This window comes from Streptopelia decaocto (genome assembly GCF_964273445.1).
Source record: "Streptopelia decaocto genome assembly, chromosome: 1".
NCBI lineage: Eukaryota > Metazoa > Chordata > Aves > Columbiformes > Columbidae > Streptopelia > Streptopelia decaocto.
Window position 1 is genome coordinate 112,622,605 of NC_138663.1, and position 19,715 is coordinate 112,642,319.

Here is a 19,715-nt window from a genome sequence, read left to right on the forward strand (position 1 = left end):
TATACTGTTTTTCAAGTTTAATTGGTTTTGTCCTTAAGATATAAAATCTCTAGAATGCACACTTATAATGTCTTTAACCCTGGAGACCATGTTGTGTCTTCTGAATCCAAAGTATGATACACAATTTAATGTGTTTTGAAGAGAAGGCTTTCTTGTACTACTTTTGTGAAAGCACACAAATCTTACTTACAGGTTGTTTTGGATCAGTCTCAGTTGAAAAATTGCTAGGATTGCTGTTTTCAACTTCTAGCTCCAGAGTTTCATGTGTAGGATTAAACAGAGGTATGTATAGATGAGTCCATCTGGAAAGAAATATACAAATCCGATGACTACTAATTACTATTTTCTTCAATTGCATTTTATCAATGATAACATGTTTTCTTTCTTGAAAAATGAGCACTTTCTAAAAGAACAATTCTGTTCTATTGCATTAGTATGTCTCCCTTAGTATGGACACATATTTAATATTAATAACAGTAAAAACTGGTAGCAGTAACTGTTCAAATACTTGGGTCATTCATAAGGGCAGATTTTGTCTCACTGTACTTCAGTTGTCAGGAATTTAATTTAAATTAGTTGGTTTAAGGGAGTGTCTAACTCCCTCAACGCTCAACAAGAAGAAAAATATTTTCACGGTATATTGGCCCTAATGTAGATCACTAAAACATGGAATCACTATTCATTGTCAACAGGAGGAGCCTAGACTTAATTCCTTAAACTTAATCCTTAACTTTCAGGTAGGAAGATGTGGAAATGAATCCTAGTGTCTCCAGTACCACAACTTCACATTTATCATTAGGCTCCCATATGAAGATTTGTGTCTCACCTGTCTTTCCTTACTTTCTGTAGGTTTAACTTTGGACTAAAACATTTTAGTCAAATAGATAATTCAGAGTGCCAAGGCTAACAAAAAAAATTTGGTTCCAAAAAGTAAAATAATTGTAAGTATGTCTTATTATTCTGTAGTCTATCCGTGGTATCATAGCCTGCCTCAGGAAAAGCACTGGACAGAAATTAAAAGTAATCAGATAAATGATAGTTGTAACTCCTTTTTGTCTAACTAATGGTTTACAGGAGAAGTTTGTAATTAAGTGGTGCTGCCAATAGCTTTTGATTTACTGCCATGAGGCAATAATTCTTCTTGATCATCTTGTAACCTTGAGATCTCAAAACAAACTTAGTGTTCCACACCAGCCATTTAAACGGAGGTTCTGCCTGCTTCCCTCCTCTGTCTTCCTCTGCATGACCTCAAAATCTGTTTCATTTTGTACAATTGTTGCATTGTTCATTATAGCATAATGGTAAATCATCATGTTTCACATGTTGATTATGTATTTCTGTCCCAGAACAAAGACTGGAGTATGCTGATTGCCTAAATGCTGTGCTTTAAATCAGCTGGTGATCAGTTCTACAGACTGTTCTTTATTTTCTAATTAAAGAATAAACAAACATAAGATACTTTAAATAGGGAGCACAATTTTGAAATTAATTCATAAGACTCCCCAAAATTCCTCTATTCTGATCAAAATAATATATTATTTGCCTTTAACAAAGATAAATGACCATAAATCACATTCTTGTTGTAACACCAAGGGACACAGAAAAGAGATTCAAGGTGAATCAGTGAACACAGTAAATAAGAAAAGTTTGAAAAATGAGATACATACATTGGTTTTGCTGCAATTTATCTACCTAATGGATATTCCCTCTAGTCAAAGCTATGGCAGGTCAACTGCCAGATTGCTCCATATATTTATCCTCTGGAAAAAATTAGTCAGTTAATCATAGCTAAATCAGTAAGGAAAAAAAGTAAATAAAAAACAACATTCAGAAGAGAAGGTATTTCAGTTCAGGTTTTAGGAGTGTAACTTCAGGCCCTAAAACCTGTGTGCAGGTGGGCTTCTTCCAATATATGCAGTGATATAAATCCATAGCGGCTGAGTGGTAGATTTGTTTTTGGCTAACGCTGTCAAAGAGTTACATCACTGATGTCTCAACAGCAGAGAGTAGAGAAATATCAGGAAACTTTCACACAAGAACTTGGGATTCTCTTGATAATTCCTATTTTTCATGTTTACCATCTCTTTCATACATAATGCTTTGTCAAAGGGAAAACTATGTTGGGATATCTGAAATTTCAGTGAGCAACTATTTGACTGATAGAGGTTCTTCAAGTGATCAAAATCCACTAGGAACCTCTGCCACCCCACATAGATCGACTATTGTGGTCATGCTACAAAAACTTGTTGCATATGACAGTAAATTCAAGACCACTGTAAACATCATTTGATGGACTCATCTTCAATGACTCCATTATGGAGCCCATAGGAGGATGGATAAATGAAGATGGACACTATCAAGGAGAAGGCTTCTTTGCTTGGAGGTGTATGCTAAAGGATGTACTCAATCTACTTTAATGGGGAAAAAAAGTTATAAACTCAGAATGTTAGGGCATCTGAAGAAAGATTAAAAGATAAACTGTTAATATGTATTATTTTATCTTTCAAGAATTCATCAGAAATTGATTCTAAGTTTCTGAATAGTTCTTGGCTCTCAATCCAGTTCCAAATGATAGTTTCATGAACATAAATTCTGAATTTTTCAGATTGATGGCAACAAGAATGTGGCAAGCACATAATGAAAAACACTATTCTTAGAAGGATATGACAAATGATAATACTTCTTCCACAATCAAAGAAAAGGTGGTAGACTGGAACTGAATCTTAAAGAACTGCAAAGCTTCACCAACCAGAAATGCTTCAAACATTTTATGACATTTACAGTTCACATTTCTGGGAAGAAAGCAAAGAAGTACACCCATTCAAAACAAAGATCAGTCGATACTTTTGTTAAACAGATGACACATCAATGTCTACCTACAACGCCTTTACATATTCAGCATATATTAATGCAGCCAATTTACTGGGACTATCTCATCTTTTCAGCAGGTATACAATTCTTAGTAATTTAACTGTAACATCAATGTCATCATTGATACCATTGTCCAAAATTTTGAATTTCAAGAAGAGGACAATGTGCTGATAACACTATCGAAATAAATTTCTGGAAAAAAAAAGGAGAATATTGAAGGAAATATCTGAACAAAAAGGATACTCTACGAATCTGAGAATATGGGAGATAATGCAAACAGAAAAGGAAGAAGTTTGTCAGTTTTGTTATACTGTTTTATAATATATATAAACATATATGAAAGAGACTACTGTTAATTTCCTGCTTTACATTATTTTTGCTGCTGCTGTTGCTATAATAATAATGAAACTAACTAGTACTTCATTGTTTTTCCACCACTATCTGCCCAGGGCAGATGTAGATGAGTTTATTTACATACATACAAGAATGACAACCTGCATATACTTGTAAAATGAAAAGAAATCTCTTTTGAAAAAATAAAACATGGAATTCAATGAATTTGAGCTGATCTTTTTGACAGGGAAGTGCTGCAGTTAATGGGGCTAATCCTTTCCAATGTACATTTTGAAAAGGTTTTAAGTTATTTCTAAGTCCTAACAGTGTCAGCCTACACAGTAGAGAAAAATTATGGGTTTTACTCCAGTCAGCCCAGAATTTTACAGTAAAAACCAGGAAATAGCCCAACAGACTTTCTTAGAAAAACAGACTAAGAAAGGCATTGCCAGTTAACTCTGGACTGTGCATCATATATGAACAGCAGAATATATTCACTCACAAAAATTTGTTCAGGTAAAATTTGGTCATTCTGTAAGAACATTAATCATGAAATTTGTCAAATATAAGATACAGTGAAGTGGAATTTAGCATTCAGAAGGGGAGTGTGTCTTGAAAGTCTCATCCTAAAAGATTGGATTTCTATCTTGAAAATCGGAACTGAACATTATGTTATCAAAACACAAGATGAAATTTTATTGAAGGAAGACAAGGACTGGGTTCATTTCTCTATCTACTCTAAGTAAACAATTTTCTTAATAACTGCAGTGTTCCAGCCATGTATAACCCTAAGATCTGCAGAACAGAAGTTGTATTTGCCATTTCTTGAGAGGTTAAAAGACATTGATAACTGGTATACAAGCATTTGTAAAGCAGGACTCTCAGATATCTTCCTAGTTTGGAAAGACAAAAGAAATAGAAAATAAAACAAACACACACAACTCTTTGTTATGGATCTTTATGATCACATTCTGCAGTATTTTCAGAGTGTTTTCTATACAAGGACTTCAGAGGAAGTCTACATATAGGCTAAAATTCCATTTCAAATATTTTTCTGTAAGGAGAATTTCACCTATCTACATATATATCTATGAAAACTATCTGCAAACTATTCTAGTACATATACTGCACTATTCTGGCTTTTTGATGTAAACACTTCGTATATTTTTCGTGCCACTTCAAACAAGTGACCAAGTTTGGCAAGATGAACTACATACTTACTTTCCAAGCTCACATTCTATTTCAGGTAGACTAGTTGGCAATGGTGTCTCTACAATCAGCTTCAGTGCATACCAAAACTCTCCAATGACATCTGACAGGAATATAACACTAAAAACAGATACATAAGCTTAATATGGCACAGCTTTTGTGCAGACAATTAAAAATGTACATATTAAAATTCAGGAAAAACCTAATGAGCTCAACACAGTGAGTTCTTTAATTAGCTCCCAGTTTTCCTGTAACACTTCTTGCTGGTATTTAATTCAGCTACCAAAAACTGATAGTACAATTACAATTACAATTACAATTATTGATTCAACAAAATCTCTTCTTCATATTTTTAAACTTTTTAGCATAACAAGTTGTTTGTTGGTTTTTGTGTGTTTGCTTTTCCAAAAAAGTCAAAAGCATTTTAACTGCTGACTTAGAAAATTCAGCTTTAATTTCATTTCAGTGTCACAGTATTTTCCTTCTAGTCATTTTGAACTCAAAGAACAATTAAATAGTAATAGTATTCACTGACTTTAAAAAGTAAAGCCTTTTCAAATCCAATTGTGAAAACTGAGGAATAGATATAGACACATTTATCAGCATGACAAAGAGATATGCTTCAAAGGATTATTCAATATACTGGTATGATATACAATCAAATGTTGTCATGACTGAAAATTGCTTGCTGCTAGGTGAGATTTGTACAGCAGTATATTTCTGTGATAGACCTTCTAACACATCGTTATTGCAGATTTCTATTTCTTGGGGTTTTTTGAGTAGCAGAGTCATACTAACATTAAACCAAAGCACTGCAAGCATATAAGAACTTACGTGAAATGCACTGTGCAAACCCATGACCCACTAAGGACTAGTTCTTGCTCTAAATGATAGATAACTATGTCTGTTTCATGACTTTATGGTTCCAGACTATCCTCTGTGCCAACAGACTCTTTAAAGTGAGTATAAAACAGTTTAGGAAAAAATCATTCGTTTGAAAAGGTACATCTGCCACAAACACTTTCATAACACTTCTTCCCAGCTGCTACCATAGCAAAGGAAACTGAGCATGACTTCAGAAAAAAATATAATAGTGCAAATGCCATGCGGGAGTACCTTTGTCCAGCTGTAACTGTAGTCCTTGGGAGCTATTGCAATTTAAAGCAGCTATTAGACAGCTTTCTAGTACAGTACGACATCATCATATTTGATATGTACAGGTGTGCTTTATGTCATCTTTGTATATGTACCCCTAAGTCTCAGCCTACCCATTGGTTGAGCCCAAAGTTTTGCCAGTTAAAATAAACCTTTATTCTATTATTTGAAAATTCTGCACTTGAAGAATACCAGAAATAATATCTGGTATGGAAAGCTGAGATATAATTCTCATTTGCAGCTTCAGAATGCATAATTTCTACAAATTTAAAACAAACAAACAAACAAAACTTTCTAGAGTGATAACAGTACTAATTTTTATAAAACGGTATTGCTTGAAAGCTGTGTTGTACAATGATACATGCCATTATTCTGGTCTTCGGAAAAAATCAGTAAAAGCGAATTGAACAAAACTTTGAAAGACATGGATTCTGGCTTTGTAAATATTCAGTCTTTGAACACAGATCATCTGTTTCTGCACTCCTCATAAACCACCAGCCTACCCTCCTCCCATCCCCATATTTTTGCCAGTCAATGGAAAACTTGAAAAACAGGGAGTATTTTTTCAGTCAGCCCTTCAATTAAATATGCTTTACTAACCAAATTTCAGGAAAATAAGCTTTGTAATTCTGGACTGTTCAGTTACTTGCTGAACTGTTTTAGCTGAGACTAAGATCAAGAGGTCATCTGTTTTTGTATTGCTAATTATCATATCTGCATGGTTTCTTTGGGGTTTCCAAGGTGATGAAAAAAATGACATTTAAAACCTCCCCATATTCATTTAGTAAATCATTGTCAATTAACGGAAGATTCTGAAGTTAAATGGATTTATGTGAAGACTGTTAAGCAGTTCTTTACTTGGATTTAGTTATGTTGTTACAGTTCTGTTCCTTCTCAGAAGAAGAAATTAAATCACATTGTATCCTTTATGGAACTTACAAATTTATAAAACTAACAACTCATATGGAGTTTTCAGAGGGGACTTCTAATATTATGTATATTTCTAAAACATTTTTCACTGAATTCTAGTGAACTAGAAGTAGATATTTCAAATAGTAGAAATTATTCTGCTGGCTGTCAGACATGTTTTACCCTCAGAGGAAAGCTGCTATTTGGGATAAAATATATTTAAAGTTGGAAGTTTTTTTAAGTCTATTTATTACTATTTGTAGGTTTTCTTAGGGCAATACATACATTAAATGACCAAGGTTTCAATGAAGGTATTTCACTTATTAGTACAAAAGCCACAACCACAGTATTAAAACTTTGCAATTTACCTTCCATCTGAAGTGCCAACAACAGCTGGGGAAAACTTTAGTTGATACAAAAATGTTTCTTTGGGCCCAAGAGTCAAAGCCTTTTGTCCACAAAGTGATGGATTCTCCAGCACCACACTCAGCTGGAGAATTTTATCTGCAGGATTAGTGATGGGAATATGAATTTCAGTAGTACTCTAGAGAAGAGAAAAAAACAAAACAAAACAAAACAAAACACATGTGTAAGCTGCTTACATGATTTACACATAAGCAAACACAGACTATACCTTTGTTTGATGTGTGAATGAACCCAAAAGAGGGAAGTTGCAGAAAGAGAGATTTCAGCCAATGTTCAAATAGTAAACTCTGTAATTCTATAAGTAAGGAAAAGTTCAAGTCTTCCTGGCCAGTCTGCACTCTAATAAGCTACTTCACCTCCCAAGGTTGGCTGAGGCTTGCCAAAATACACCTTACAGGCAGATCTGATGAGGTCCCAACCAGGCAAACATCTCCCAGCAGCCAAGCACAGAAAGTTGAAAACGTCCATTTTGCAAGCTGGCAAATGATTCAGGCTGAATTCCGCAGGACCTATTCCTCTTTAAGTTACATCATAATATTTGACATTAAAACACCACAACCAGAATAAACATTAGCTCTCTCTTTTCTTTTGGCCATTTCCCTTATTAGTGGTCTCCATATCTTTCTGCTTAAAGACTATGAACACTTCAGGCAAGGAACATCTTTTCTTGACCATCTGGAAAACATGGTTACTATTAAAGATGCATAATAAATTCCAGTTGCTATAATAAAAGGGAGGCAGACTAGGGTCTGATTAGATAGTTATGCATATGTTATGTGTGGGACACCTTTAAGATGCTCAAGAATTGGGCAGAGGTGGCTCCCTTCACATAGCTGCATTCTTGAGATACTCTTGAAACACTGCTATGTGCACTTCTTTGCTGTATGGTTAAAAATAGCATAAAACCATTCTATGTACCCAATGTGTGTAAATATCCACACACTTTATGAAAAAAAACACTTTAAACAGACAGGAAGGAATATATTAATGAAGGAATTCCACCATCACAATTCAGTATGTGTACCTGCTGCTTAAAATACATATGTTCTAGTCATATATGCTAGCTATATGAAATACTCAAAATCCCAAACCAAATATACGTATTTACATCTCTGTATCTATCATTATCCCTGTTTTGGTCTCTTGCCTTTGCTCTAACCAAGCACTTTATTTAAAAATGCAGGGTTTTTTAAAAAATATATGGTGATTTGGTTCTCGCAGCAAAATTTTGCCTTTTTTTTTTTTATAAAAAGTAAATCATTTGAATTTCAATATGATAGGAGAAAAAGATAAAATATATATTAAAATTAATATACTAAAAATTGAACACAAAATACTTTACAACCCCACACATAGATGCCTCACACTACTTTGAGCCTGCCCACAATTTGGTAAATTTCTATATATTTACATTTATAGGAAATGATTACTGGAACACACATAAAACACATTTAATGTTCTACAGATGGCAAGATTATGCCAACAATTTAAATCATTCAAGCGACTTGCCTCAGTAGAATGGGATTTAAATTTGCCATAAAATATTTTAAAGTGCAGATTAATAGTTTTTACCAGTGTAAACAAATTTCTGAATCTATCTGCCATTTTATTGCTAAAGGCTTCATAACAATTTTACAGTAAAACATCTACATGCTGTGTTGAAGAAATACTTCTTACAATAAAAAGGAAATATTGGACTTCTTATTTAGGAAAAAAAAAAAAGCAGCAACTAACAAATAAACCTTCATAACCTTGTACACAAAGGAGATTTTCTATTGCCAACATTAGCTTAATGTAGAACAGTGCTCGCTTGCCAGTATAAAATGAATTCCTAGAATTATGTGTTTCACAATAATTTACTAGGAAATTTCCCTGGAATTTCTATAAACATTTGAAATATCTACTGCTTCATGGATGGCAATAGGAGCAGATAGACATTTATCAACAGAATGTATATATATTGTACATTTCTAGGTCTTAATGGATTGTTATGGAGGCATAACACTGGGATAAATAAGAAAATGCCCATGAAATTGTTAAAGTATTGTTTTTCTTGAAAGTACCATTTCATCAGAAAGAATGCAAAGGAGCAACATCATCCACAAATTCTAAATACATTTATAGTCATTAATTTACATCCACATTTCTGTGTTGTGTTTTTAGCAAACATTTTGACAGAGGAAAAATGTAAAAGCTGAAAAAAGAAGATACTCTCATTCCTCAGGTATTTCTTGTATCAAGACTACCAGTGCCCAAGATGTGACAAAGTAGCATATAGAAAGATGAACACATTCTAAATTTACTGTGCATCATCATCTTCTGTGTGTTCATTCTTCAGGAATAATCCTATTGTAACCGTCGTCAGGTGTCAGTAAAAGCATTATGTGGCCAAAAGTTCTGAGACTAATTACACTTTTCAATCCTTTAGAACAACTGTTTTCAATTAAAATCCAGTTTCATAAAAGATATAACATTCACACCATATTTTTTGTACCTTTTCCAGCCCATGCACTTTGAAGAGAAAGCATTTGCACTTGCTCCTGAATTTGCCGGGCTGCTGCTATAGAAGCAAAATTTGCAGTCAGGTAAGTGGTAAGAATACTGTTTTGATAGGCCTGGTAAGATATTGCAGCAGAAATTCTGCCCTTTGTAGGTCCTTGTTCAAATAATTGTTCCTCTAGGTTGACAAGTAACAAGTGCCCTCTTTCTCTGTGCCACACCTGATGACAAGTAGGAATGTTGCTTACTCAAAGATGAAGCTTGCAATTGTAGCAATATCCTTGAAAATATAGCCTGGCCGCCTTACTACAGTAGGCTCAAAATGACCAGAGCTTTTAATGTCACCATCCATGTGTCTATATGTCCGTAGTAGGAGCTAAGCTAGAGTCTCCTTTAGATTTTTATTATTATTCATTTCCCTTTCTTGGAACAAAAGAGGCTCAAGTGAGTGGCTCAGCAGAGTAGATGACAGTTTCAGGGCCATGCTGGGCATAATTCAGTCCTGTTTGGTGAAATGAGTTATTGACATCAGAGCTGGGTCTTGAATTTCCTGAGGCAAGCTGCTTCCAACACCCACCTGTCCTCACCACTGCTTCTCTTCACACGCAATTCTAACCCAGACCCACGTGTCCACATTCAGCTGTGTTTTTCTCCCATTGACCATTGAACGTTCAAACACATGGAGGTCCTAACTACGTCTTGAGGGGGTGAGTCCTTTCAGCTTCCTAGTCACTCATAAATTAAAGGAGCAGATCTTTGTGAAGTGAACCACCTCCCTTACTGTACAAGCTCTATTTTTTTTTTCATTTCTCCTCTCTGTAATGTAAACGAATTGCCAAGATAACCATCTTATTTCCATGTAGGGGTATAATGACAGAGAATCACAGCACTGCTGTATCTTGATGCTATATTTTCCCATTTTACTTGCCATATTTTCTTTACAAAATATCAGCTTGCAAAAAGGCACCAGCTGTTCATCATCAGTTAATTCATTATCGAAACAGCAAACTGAATTACTTGAAATCTAGGACTAAACACCCTAAGCAAATTATATATTTGTAAAACTTTCTTAGTGAGAAATTCATTCTTATCACTATCAGAGTACAAGAAACTAACTAGAAGAAAAAAAATGCACACAGAACATTTAGTATTAGAGGCTAATAGTGCAATGAGTTTCAGGTGTAAATTTACATATACATTTAAATACAAAAATCACACTGAAATTAATTTGGCTTATCTGAAATGTGCATTAGTGGCTAAGTAATACTGCCCTAAAACACAATACAGAGATTATTAGTTTATAAGTTATTACAATAATTCTAAGCTCACTGACAAAAAATACAACACTGTAAACCTCTAATAGGATCTAGACATTGTAGCAAGCAAACAAACAGGGAAAACAATGTTTTGCAACAGATGATTGCTAAAAGTGTCTTTCTAAAATTGAAAGAAAGGAGGGGACTGCAAAAGCTGTGACTCTGAATCTATGATGTCCTCACCTCCACCAGTAGAAATCATTCACATTGAGAAGCCCACACCAAAGTGATACTACAATAATTTGTGACACATATAGGAAGTGCTAATGGACTAAATTTAATAATACGCACATATCTGGACTTCCACTCACCCCAGTTTTGTCCATCTGTATAAAGTTTCTGGTTTGATATAGATCAATAGAAGAAGTTGCAGCAAAGACTTGAGGTGATTTATAAGAGAAATGCTATATTAAGACAATTATAAAAAACATACGTGACAAGGGCATAGAGACTGACTCAAAGTCAAATTGATATCCCAGATTCCCACACCTGAGGAAGTAATAACTATGCTTATATCTTAATGAATATTCCTTTGCATTTGAAATCAAGTCTATCTCTAGGTCTGTTTAGACTGAAGCTCAATTATTCTCCATCCTCCTGAGACCACGGGCAGATTTTCGTTTCAGATCCAGCAGTGTGACATGAAGAAAGTATTAATTACAGCTATTTTTTGCCAACCACTGCACTGAAGGTTCACACTTTCAGTGACCAGCTGAGTTGCCTAAGCCATCATGGCTTATCAAAGCTGAACCAGGTTAGAGAGCACTACTAAAAAAATATAGCTAGGTTAAATAATTTCCATTACCACAGCCACTTGGGAAGGAGATAGAGAATCATAGAATGTTTAGGGTTGAAAGGGACCTTAAAAATCATCTAGTTCCAACCCCTATTCCATGGACAGGGATGCCTTCCACTAGACCAGGTTGCTCAAAGCCCCATCCAACCTGGCCTTGAACACTTCCAGGGATGGGGCATCCACAGCTTCTCTGGGCAACCCACTGTAGTGCCTCACTACCCTCATGGTGAAGAATTTCTTCCTTATATCTAATCTAAATATACCCTCTTTCTGTTTAGAGCCATTACCCCTTGTGCTATCACTACATGCCCTTGTAAAAGACCCTCTCCAGCTTTCTTGTAGGCCACTTTTAAGTACTGAGCTGCTATAAGGTCTCCCTGGAGCCTTCTCTTCTCCAGGCTGAACAACCCCAACTCTCTCAGCCTGACTTCACAGGACAGGTGTTCCAGCCCTCTTGACCACCTTGGTGGCCTCCTCTGGACTCACTCTAACAGGTCCGTGTCCCTCTTACAATGGAGGCCTCAGAGCTGAATGCAGTACTCCAGGTACTCCCACAAGAGCAGGAAAATCACCTCCCTCAACCTTTTAGCCACCCTTGTTTTAATGCAGCCCAGAATACAGTTGGCTTTCTGGGCTGCACAGACACATTGCTGTGTCCTGTTGAGCTTCTCATCAACCAATATTCCTAATATCTTCTCCTCAGGACTTCTCTGCCACTGCATTGATGTAAAAAGGACTAAATTCATCTTTAGAGGATTTTACAGGAAAATAATTTCCATCTACTTTGTCAACAACATTTTTGAAAAGCATGACTCAGAAACTGGCAGATTTCAATATGGCTTCTATTCATCATTCTTACAGGTCACCTTGCTGTGCAAATACATACGTAATATATGAGGTGCCAATGATGGAAAACATGGTTTGAATCAAATCAATAGATGCACTTACAGTCCTTGTTCAATATGACTATTTTGAATGACAGACATGTCAGTAAATCCAGGTTGCATCTCTCAAAAGGAGACATTTCTCTTTTTGTCCAAATGTTCTATCTCCTTCACAGACTGTCTTATCCACAATGCCAGAACAAAATACTTAAGGTCAGTATCACTCAATAAAAGCACTAAAAAGTGCAGCTTTTCTGAGTTAGAAATATACTGCTCTTAGACAATGAAGTCAAGTGAGCTATCATTTTCAGAGAGTCAGTTATGTCTCATGGAAAGGTAATATGTAATTCTTCTTTGAGCATGTCACAACACAGAGATATTTTCCCCAAACCAGCGTCAAAATAGTGACAATCACCATTTGTAACCAGTTCTTTCTTTCAGGGAATTCAAGGAGATGTAAAATTGAGGATACTTTCAGTTTCCAAATATCTCCTGATATATCAGGTAGAAAACTAGCAAAACCTGTATTTTTCAATTGTTTCACTCACATCTAGACTAAATCTTACTAGGCACAGATATATTTGTGAATGTCAAGTCAGGCTTGGTAGTTCAGCAAATCTTCGTCACTCTTTTATTTATCAAAGAGCACCATTATCCCCGCCTTCGAATACATTCAGAACTACAAAGGTTAGTTCCTGAGCAAATTGTGCCTACCCCTATCACAGACAGCTACAATTATTTTCCGCTAGTCCCACTGTTTTGATTTCAAGTGCTATATGAAGTTACAGTAGTGCTGTAAATTCATTTCAAGAGATTAGAACAGACTTTGTAAGGCTTGGTGAGTGGTGATGTTTTCTGCATATTTATAATTAAGTCAGTGACTGAAACAATAGAATTACTTCCAGAAACTTATTCTACTTGCATTTAATTTACTCTATTAGACATTGAAACTGGCGTGCTGTCCTGTATTGAAAATTCGATGTGATGAGATTAGAAAGCTCTTTCTGGCATGAAACTACAAAGACGACATCAGTGTAATGATGATGTATCAGCTCACTCAGAACTGATCTGGAAAAGGCGGTGACCAGCACTGCCTGTGCTCCCATACTTCCAAGACTTTCAGAAATACTTGGTAAAAATGAACTTACAACCACCTGTCAGAACCCAGTGGTACAATGGTAGAATAGCAGTAATTATTACTACTGTTCCATCAAACGTAGTGACTATTGGTACACACATGGAAGCAAATATTCTACTATGTACCTCTAGTCCCAGCTCATGCTGGTATGAGCTAACTAAAAGTACTCCTGTAATTTTTAGAATTAGTCACCAACTCTGACAATATTTCATTTTATTGAATTTTTATGACCATACTAATGATATAATTTACATCTAAGCTACATCACCTACCATCAAGTTACTTAATCAGCAGAGATAAAATGCTGATTAATTTTACTGTCTTAGAACTTGCACCTACCATATCTCTCTTATTATGTAGGTTTAAAAAGAGATTTTTAAGGAAGGATGTTTCTTTGCAATTTAAAAGACTGAAACCCTAATTGTCACTGGTACAAAAGATACACAGGTAGAGATAATTCTAGAACAAAGCCGAAATTGTCAGAATTCATACCGAAAATAACTTCTCATCCTGAATTTTCCATTAGTAGAAAATAACAAGTAAGTTCACACTGACAGGTAAAATGCCTCAAAAAACCCTTTTTATCCCAAATCTTAGACACTTTTTTTTAAAAAAAAACTACTTCTATTTTTGGCATATCTCTGCAGTCTCAGGAGCCAGAGAGTATCAGTATTATAATGCAAAGAGAATTTCTTAAATGTTCACAGCTTTTCTGAAAACAAATATATATATATATATACATCTGAAGGAATAGTCTCTATGAGTTATCTAGTTCTGTGCTTTGCTGCACTTAAAAGATCAGATAAAACTTTAAAAGAACACATTCTCATTGTTAGCTGTTGCTCCAAGCAAAGTTAACTTTTAAGTCTTCGAAGTTTACTTACAGATTACTCATAACAACAAATGCTGCATTATTAATTTCATCTTAATTATGTGACATAGTAGAGGTGTATTAGCATTCCCTTGGTATTTACTCTAAAAAAGTAATGCAAGTTCACTATATACAAGCAATTTTTATTATTATTAAAAATAATTATTTTTTATTGATATCTGTTACTAGAACCTCTGATAGAGCTAAAATCAGAGCAGTCTGAACCAAGGCTCACTCTTATCTTTCTCTGGATCCCTCTGGGCAGTCTGACTAGTTCTGCTGTCACCCAGAAAGTCATCTCTCCTTCTGTATGGGACTGTATTGGAAGGATGTGGATGAAAGTGTTTATTAGAGAACCGTGGATTTATGAGTAAGAATATAAAGCCCTGTAAATACTGATCTCTCCATATTTCTCTGTGATCAGTTCTGAGTACCTGGCAAATCATCTTGCTATTACAATCACCTGAAATATACTTTTTTTGGGCACATCCAGGTATCTGGACATGAGCCATTATTTCATGCCATAGCTTTTATAGAGTAAAAGGTATCCCCCTGAGATGTTAATTTTAAAACTTGGGTAAATATCAATTAAGTGTTACTCAATTGTTATATTCATCCGACAGTCACCATCTGCTGTCCATGGATCACACAAAACAGATTGTTGCATTCATTTTTCAAGAGACTGCCAAAAACGAGGAGGTTTGAAGGTGGCAAAGTGCTGGAACCAAGAATGGAAAAGCCCTGACTATTCTTAGATCTGCATGTAAACATCTTGCAAAGTGTGAAGACTGTGACGGTGATCTTTTACAATCACCAGTGAAGAGTGCAGCAGCAGTGCATTGGTGGCACAGATCTGGGAGCCATGACAAACGACAGCAGTGGCACAAGTTTCATCTCAGCAAGAAAAACTCCTTTGAAGTGGGGGAGAGCAGCATATGTTTCAGAGTTACATTACCAACTTTTGAGTGCTCATGTAGCTCTCGGGGACATGAGAGAGAAAAAAAGAGGAATATTTGGCAGAAAATAGAGAAAACTATTGTCTCCGCACTTGTGTGGAAACCAAACTCAATCCCTTCCAGGCATTTGGTTTTATTAAAGCAGAAACTAATAATTCACTGTTCAAAATAGACCTTTCCCTCTGGCTTATCTCCTGCTGTACAGATCCTGCTTGGAGCTCACCTATTAGATACTTCCCCTCCAAACAGCCCATACTATCATTCCAGTATATGGATGGATTAAAAAGTTTCTTGACTCAGTGAACCAGCAACATACACTATGACTCTTTTCCATGAAACAGACAACTGCTAAAGCGTAAGTGTGCTCACAGCAATAACTGAAAAAAACTAAAGAATCGGCTTACTTCTTGACCTCTGCATGCAACCTGAATAAATCCATTAGAATATTTGCAAGGCAAAGGAACTGTTACAGTCCATTTTCCTAAACAATCTGAGACAATGAATCTGAATTTATCAGGCTTAATTCAGCCTCTATACTACTATTCCCCATTGGGAAATCCACAATAAACACCAAAGTAAAATACAATAACCAAAAAATAGGTCTTTTACATTGTGAATTGCTACAATATTGTCAATGGCTGAAGATACTTAAAAATTATCAATTGGTAAAATTAAAAAATATGGTTGTTTTCTCTGCATTTAGAACTAAAAATGCTTGCAAATGTACAAACAAGTCATAATAACTGGAAGTGTTATTCAATTAATAAATAATTAATATTCATGAACAAATAACTTGTCTTTTGAAAGCTTCCTGCTTTCTCAGATGGTTCCTTCAAACTGTTAGAATTCTTTGTAAAATATCCTTTCTAAATTCAAGAGAATTATATGAATGAATAATTACTGAGTACATGTTCACTGTCTCTTTCCATGTGAAATGAGTAGTGTGAATTCTTACTCCACTTTTCTCTCAAACAACTTTAGCTGGAATTTGTTCAATCGAAATACCTGCTGCACGGAACCAATTGAATGACCTTTAGGTTACTTTTATACAAATAGTTCTAGAGACTAAACTAATGTCTCTATGCTCACCAAGAGCTTCTCTTTAGTCTTCTGAGATTTCAGTTGCAATGATTTTCATATAACTTTATATCAGAAATTGAAATCAAGCAGCAAATTCACTTTTAAAAGGCTGAAGAACAGTCTTCAGACAGCAACAGACACTGGTCCCTTTTTTCTAGTGAGGATGATGATTAAGCAAGTATCAGAGATATTTTCATATTGTCACAATTATATAGTCCTTTCTTACTCTGATTGAAGCAGAAGAGGAAAGATTTGGATTCCTTTTTCAATAGGCCAAACCATCTAAAATAGGTAGGATTTCACCCTAAAGTAAAAATGTCAACTAAAACTGAATAACTTAAAGCAAGTACTTCCTGAGTTCATGACATTTTACAGACTTCAACACAGCATCTGTTTTCAAATCAAATCTGGAATCAACTAGTTTTATGTACTTACTTGAAGCTGCTGATTCAGATGTTGTTTGCGAATGCATATACATGCGGATAAACTTGTTGCTCATTGTACTAACCCCATTCATTTACCATTTGCTGTTTCAGAAGCTGTTCATAATATCCATAGAAATAAAGCATAAAAGATGAACAGCTAGCTGCTTTGACCCATGTTCTGGAGATGCACAACTATAAAATAGTGTTTGATTTTCACCCCAGCATTTTTAAATAGTATTCTGATCATGGAAACACAGCAACACTATATTACTACATTTTGTGCAAGCAGTAGTACCCCTGCCAAACAAGTCTTAAGTAAAAGAAACAGCTTCCTGTTATGTAGATGGACAAACTTCATAGGAGTGGAATTAACAACAAAAAGCCCTTCTTCCTTTTTTTCTTCATATTACACAAAGAAATCAGTGAGTTCTCATTACTTACTAAGTCACATTAAACACTAAGGGAAAAATCTGCGTGAGTACCACCACATTTCTTGGCAACACAGAAAAATTGTAGGACAGATTTCAAGGTTATACTTCTGCAGAAAAAATACACAGATCATAACTTGTAAGAGCCTCCAAACATATTTTGAGAATTTATATTTACCTATACTTGACTGAGAAATTCTTGCTGTTATTTTTCAGGTTCCTCTCATTGTTATTAAAACAACCAAAGAACTAAACACACAAACCTACAGAATGTATATACAACCATGGTTTGTCTTGATCTAAAAATCTAGCATAAGTTCCACTTATTACAAAGACAATCATTACAGAGGCACATCCAGGGAGCTGAATTCAAACACTGTTTTCCTTTCAGTGATGTTACTTTAATACCTTATTCACTAAGCTATATAAGCTGTACTTGAGATATCATCAGTGGGCAAATTTTTTAAAAAGAACTTTTTATCTGGACTTGCTGTATTTAACAGTTGAGCGAAAACCCGTCTTGTTTTGATTCATAAGCCACAGGGCTAGAAACAGCAGCTATAGACTATATCACATAGTAGTTTAATAATACAAAGCTACCCTCTTTCTCCACTTAAAAGTTATTTTTTATATATATGACCACTCATCTAGCATAGATGAAACACGCTTCTAATTACTTGGTTTAGATCTAACCTTACGTTTTTGTTCAATAGCAGTGACAACTTGGCTGTCATTTTGTGATCTACACTAGCTCTCTGCTCTTATATCACAGAACTGATTAATGCGTCTGTAGAGAAGAGAGGAGGGGGTTAGCAGTTACTATATATTTATTAAAAACTTTCACTCACATTCTAATAATTATAATAATTTACCCTCCTTTTCATAACTTTCTTTTTATTTCTTTATTTTAAATGGGCTTTACAAAGATGTTCTGGTCTGAACTATTTGCTGAAAGTGTTTTTTTGTTACAGTGATTAATAACTACCACCTTCCAAATTTGTTTTTCTTTTGCAATCCATGTTGCCATGGTTCTTTTACAGAATGTTACTTTTTATGCTACCAATTGTTATGAAAGCATATTTAAAAAAATGGTCTTAGGGCATGGTTCATAACTTCAGGTTACTCAATCTCCCTCACATCATGCAAAACAAAACAGAGAGTTTTTTCAAAGCGATAGAATAAGTAATGAGGCCTCATAAATCCAAAATTTCCTTACTGGAATTATTTCCAGCACAGTGCTATGGAAATGTTTATACAAGTAGCACAACTGATGGAGTTTTTAATGCCTGTGGGGAAATGTTCTCTATAGGCCAGCAGTGCCAACTGTTGGAACTGGTTCTTAGACTGGACTGAAAGGCAAAGGACACGGACAAAAGACACATGTACTTAGAATTTAGATTGATTGCTTTCATTATGAGAGCTGGCAAAAAATACAGTTTGAAGCTGGGCAGTGACTGACAAAGTCATAAGGTAAGGTCAGAGGTGTTCATTATAAGTAGCATTAGGAATGGCTGGGTTATTTCAGTGTTAACAATACTTGATAGTATCCCTCCTCTGAAAAACAGGCTTATCATCTAAGCACTCATAAGGGTTCCCCTGTTGCCAAGCTTTAATAATCAAGGTGGACAGGAATCCTTCACAGCTGGAATATAACCTTACAACATTTTGAGGTTTCACCAATTCACCTAATTTCTAGTAATACGCATAGGGATTAGAAAATAATCCTGTGTTGGACTAAGCCCTCTCTATTTCCGCAAGGTTCTTCCCATCTCTGGTATTCTGATGAGTGGATTTCAGAGTGTTCAGGACCTGGATTAGAAAAAATACCCAAATCAGCAAGCTACATGGTTTACAACAAAATTCATTGCAATTCCTTACAATCTAGATGATGTGTTCACTGGATGAGAGTATTGTCTTCTTTCCCTGAGATGCAGTATATGGTTGTAGACAAAACATTAGGTTTCCAGGAAAAATAAAAATGGCCACTATTTTCAGAAGACACAAACTGTACATTGTTGACGGTACAACAAGATTTATCACAAGTACTCAATATAAAAGCAGGAAAATAACTTATTTTCATCTCATAAAGGCTGCAAAATATACTTATCTGGTTATCATACTAGATGAAAAATATCATTAATCTTGATTAATCCATCTACTTAATCAAAATATAAGAACATATATAACAATAAGGCATATTCTTGATTAGAGAACTATTTTCTTAAGATTTTTTAGTTATTCTGTGGTCGTTCTCAAGTGTATGATACATACAAAAAATGAACCACTCAAAGAAAATGCAAGCTGCATTGAAACTACATAGTAGTCCATTGAACAATTCTCATTTATTGAAGATTCAGGATCTAAACCCAAGCCTTTTCTGTATATGAAACTATTACCACTATCATATACAATGTATAAA

General features: G+C 35.0%; 1 protein-coding gene across 1 annotated transcript in view; it reads right to left on the reverse strand.

Moving 5' to 3' along the window:
* The window catches only part of CFAP47 (cilia and flagella associated protein 47), a gene marked incomplete at both ends in the record, with an annotated part of 300,742 nt that overhangs the window by 79,932 nt on the left and 201,095 nt on the right, over positions 1-19,715 (reverse strand). Inside the window, 3 exons of the mRNA XM_082076298.1 lie at positions 191-302; positions 4,426-4,533; positions 6,846-7,021. Coding sequence (XP_081932424.1) covers positions 191-302; positions 4,426-4,533; positions 6,846-7,021 — 396 coding nt within the window. The remainder of the gene's footprint in view (positions 1-190; positions 303-4,425; positions 4,534-6,845; positions 7,022-19,715) is intronic.